Source organism: Bactrocera dorsalis, chromosome 4 (genome assembly GCF_023373825.1).
Source record: "Bactrocera dorsalis isolate Fly_Bdor chromosome 4, ASM2337382v1, whole genome shotgun sequence".
Classification (NCBI taxonomy): domain Eukaryota; kingdom Metazoa; phylum Arthropoda; class Insecta; order Diptera; family Tephritidae; genus Bactrocera; species Bactrocera dorsalis.
The window spans coordinates 67,146,444-67,150,454 of record NC_064306.1 but is presented as its reverse complement, the minus strand read 5'-3'; the positions used below and the strand labels follow the sequence as shown (position 1 = coordinate 67,150,454).

At 36.1% G+C, this 4,011-nt stretch overlaps 1 protein-coding gene across 1 annotated transcript; it reads left to right on the top strand.

Moving 5' to 3' along the window:
* Positions 1 to 1,352: 1,352 nt before the first annotated feature.
* Positions 1,353 to 3,322, top strand: LOC105233333 (uncharacterized). Its single transcript, XM_011215387.2, has 4 exons — positions 1,353 to 1,406; positions 1,485 to 1,640; positions 1,702 to 1,875; positions 3,122 to 3,322. The coding sequence occupies exons 1-4, from the start codon at positions 1,353 to 1,355 to the stop codon at positions 3,320 to 3,322; spliced, it is 585 nt and encodes a 194-aa protein (XP_011213689.1).
* Positions 3,323 to 4,011: the final 689 nt, after the last annotated feature.

The following is a 4,011-nucleotide window of genomic DNA, read 5'->3' as shown; positions in this document are numbered from 1 at the left end:
TACAGAACGTGAATTTTCGTAAAAAAGTTAAACGATTTTAAAACGTTGTTAGGTGTAAGTTTTCCATGATGAAATGACAAACAATACTGAAGAAAAAAATAACAGCTTTGACTTTGACGATATTTCTCCCGCGTGATCTGTCGACAAAAGTGCCCAGAGCAAAGAGTACCTCTACTTGGACCACCCAGTTTTATCTATATAGAAAATTCTTTTTTTGTATACTCTCGTAATGACAGTTTTAAACCTTAAGATATTCCATGGCTTTTATTTGCTGGTTGCAAGAGTGTAAAATGTTTGGTTGCGCCTGAGTTTATCGCTTTCATTAATCCATTTGACCATTTGTCGCATATCATATGTCACATTAAACTTTTTATAGTTACATTTACAATAAAATCTTCGACTAATACATACAGGAAGTTAAATTCGGATCCAATAGATTGTTAATCCATCGGTTTGTATGTTAGATATACTTGTATGCCATAGTGGTCCTACATCAGCCGTTCTGACAAATGAGCAGCTCCTTGGTGAAAAAAGGAATCATGTCAAGTTTCCTTTTGATATAACGCCTGGAAATCGTCCAAGATTGTTATGCAAATTAAATAATTGAAAATTCATCGAAAAATCATCTTCTCAAATAAGGTCCATGGGGTGAGTGAAATACGCGTGTGGTTCGGGCAACGGAATTGTATTCCCAAAAATTAACCGTTTGCTGTGGATTTTGGTATGGTGGCATCATCGGGAATTGTAGCTTTCGAAGTGAGTTAGAAAAAAGCGAGGTAAACAGTTTCATTTTCATCGTGGTTTCATAAACGCCGCGCTCCCTTGTTTTTCCCACGCCGTTTTGCTTGTTGTTGCCACACGAAACGCTCTTAATTTTCATAAACACTCGCTAGCAAATTTCATTGGCCAACTTTTTAATTCAAACTATTACGAGTTTATTATTAGTAAATACATATATGTGCAATTAATTTCCGATTAATAGTTTCATTTTAGTAAATCAGATCAATAGTTTTTCACGCAGCAAAACTTCCAAACTAATTTAGTGAATTAATAATTTTGAAAACAGTGAAAGTTTTATTAGAAAATAGTTTATCCAAAACACATTGTAAACTATTAGATAATTACCTGAACTAACCTACACGTGATTAGAATAAAAAAAGCAAAAATATACCAACAATAAAACAATAAGAGCAATAATAATCAATTAAAAAATCATTACACAAATAATCACCATTAGCGCAACAATTACACGCAACAATTACGATTGCTTGCAATTTTCGACATAACTGTTTGTTCAACTCGTTCATTCAGTAAACTGCTTTCACTTCGTTTTTGCCTCGCAATGCATGACAATGGGCTATAAAGTGCTACTGCTGCTTGTTGCCGATGCGCTGATCTACGCGCAAGTACTCATTATTCACTAATCTTCACACATAACGGTGATTTATATCGAGCAGTATAGCATAACTTGAATTTGCTTGCAGGTCCATGGCTGGATCGTTTATAAAACGACGAAGATCGAGTGTTTTCCCAATGCCCGTTATATACGGAACGCCACCTGCGGCATAAAGGCGATCAATCGCTATCGTTCGCACACGAACATGGAGAGCGACATCGTGAATCGGCTGCGCAATGTGTCGGTAAGTGTGCGTCCGTACACCCCTTGGTATATTCACTAAAAATATTTCGTCACGTTAAAAGCTCAACCTACAAGTTTTTCAACGCAACAGCGCCAATCGCTTTAAGCCGTTTCTCGTCAATGTCACGGCCAATTTGTGCAGCATTTTGGACAAGCGCAACTTTCCAGCTTACACGACAATTGTCATGAACATACTCAAGGAGGTGTCGAATGTGAATCACAGCTGTCCGTTTACGGTGAGTGAGAGTTTAGGTTAGGTTATGTTAATCTGGTATGAAAATGAATCGCGCATACACAAGTTTTGGTCTTTTGCGATACCAGATGGAGCTCAGTTACTTGTTACTTGGTCCAAGACGATGTCTTCGCTTGATGCGAATTTTAACAGACTCTGTGGCCTTACTATTGATACCTGGTCCGGTTTATCATAAATATGTGGGGATGCTTATAGCGTAGTCTTGCCAATGCGGGACAAGTGCACAAGAAGTACAGCATTGTTTCGCTGGTGGCTTGCTGTAGACATTTTCTGCAGTCTTCTCGATTTATCAGCTCCATTCTGCGGGCATGTGTCGCCACAAGACAGTGGCCAGTTGGTATACCGATCATGTTCCTACAGTCTCTTCTATCGATTGCCAATATGAATTTTGTATATTTTCGATATTCCAATGTTGATCAGGTTTTTAGTGTTAGCCATACACCATTCTTGACAATCTCGTCCCTATGTCATTGTCCTCGATGCTTTTTGGGTTTGGCACGCATTAGAAGGGAAGTTTCTACTGCTACCCAAAACTCTTTTGGCCGATATGCGGTACGAAGTTACTGCGTTGATTACTGCTTCGCTATCTATATAGGTGGTGACTCCGGAAGTGCTTGCAGGCGCTTTAGAGGCCAGCTCCGCAACTTTCGCAATAACAAATAACACAGCTTGATATATACTGCAGTGGTTCGACAACATAAAAGTTTGTATATATGTACGTGACGAATGAGAAGGATTCTTCAGCTAATAGTCAGAGATCTCGATCTAAAATTTAATACACATTACACTTCCTCATCAAGAAGCTGCTAATTCGTCAGAACCGCCGTTATTGGCCCCTATAACATATAGCCTCATATAAAATGTACGATCGGTGTCAAGTGTTTCATGTAAAGCATTTTTATTTCAAAAAATTTCACATGCCTTATTGTCTAGGGAAGAAATGCAATATCTGAAGAAATCTTTAAGATCAGATCAGTATTACATTTATGTAGCTCTCATAGAAACTGCCCGATTGAAGTCTAGATAAGGATCTTTTTATACCTTTTATGCTGTGTGAGGTACTATAGCTCCGGTGTAGCCAAAGTTGATTTCATTGCTATTTTCAGAATTTTTTTATTACAAAAAATTTGTATTTATTTATTTAAAATTTTCTTTAAATCTTTTTTTCAAAATATTTTAAATTATTTCCATCACTTACATTTATCCCATCTATTTCCTTTCATCAGCAGAAGCGCCTGATTGTCAAAAATCTATATGTGGATGAAAAATTTATGCCGATTGTGCCGCCGTTGGGACTCTATAAAATTGACTTTCATTTTCTCGAAGGCTATCCTTATGATGATGTAGGCACTGTCATTCTCTATATACAAGTGACTGATGTGAAAGAGTTCAAATCCCGTACGAAAGCGCCTAAAGTGAAAGGTCATTAAGTTGGTAATATTATAGGTTTAAGTTGTTCAAGGAAAATAAAATAAAATAAAATAAAATAAAATAAAATAAAATAAAATAAAATAAAATAAAATATAATAAAATGAAACATATAAGTATAATCAAAAGGGAGGGCTGGCGCTGGTATGTGTTCTATCTTATAAGGTATGTTTTTTGTAATGGTATAGATAGTTAATCTTTGATATCGTAAGTATACTGCAAAGCTATCATATCGAGATTTAAATCACAATAATTTACTGTATACAATTTTGGAGCATTTGCTACATAGCTTTCGTTCACATTTTTTATCTCAAGTTATCGGTATCGAAGGCGTATATTTTTGGTTTTATAAGTTTGAAAGTTAGGGCTCAGGTGCTAAGTTGCTATAAAGGCGATGTGACCTTAATAAATGGTTCGTACTTTGCAAGTAAAATTTTAAAGTTCTACTTTTGAAGTGGTATGTCAATTTAATGGTCTATTTACAATACCTGGGCGCAACCAGTTGAAAACTAACCTGGATTTGAGCGTAAAAAGCTGGCTATAAATATTGGAGATTACTTTCGTTTTTTTGAAGAAAAACTTTATATGAGAGTTTTCAAATGAATTTCTATATAGCAAGCCATTTATATTTCGAGGATTTGCCAGTTCTAGTGCGGCCAACTCACAACTTTATCGTCAACTTTGACATTTT

Bases quoted from the DNA above. Each gene is read 5' to 3' on its own strand.
- LOC105233333 (XM_011215387.2), top strand. From the start codon at position 1,353: ATGGGCTATAAAGTGCTACTGCTGCTTGTTGCCGATGCGCTGATCTAC. The intron at 1,407-1,484 runs GTACTCATTATT...ATTTGCTTGCAG, and splicing joins ATGCGCTGATCTACGCGCAA to GTCCATGGCTGGATCGTTTA. The intron at 1,641-1,701 runs GTAAGTGTGCGT...TCACGTTAAAAG, and splicing joins ATCGGCTGCGCAATGTGTCG to CTCAACCTACAAGTTTTTCA.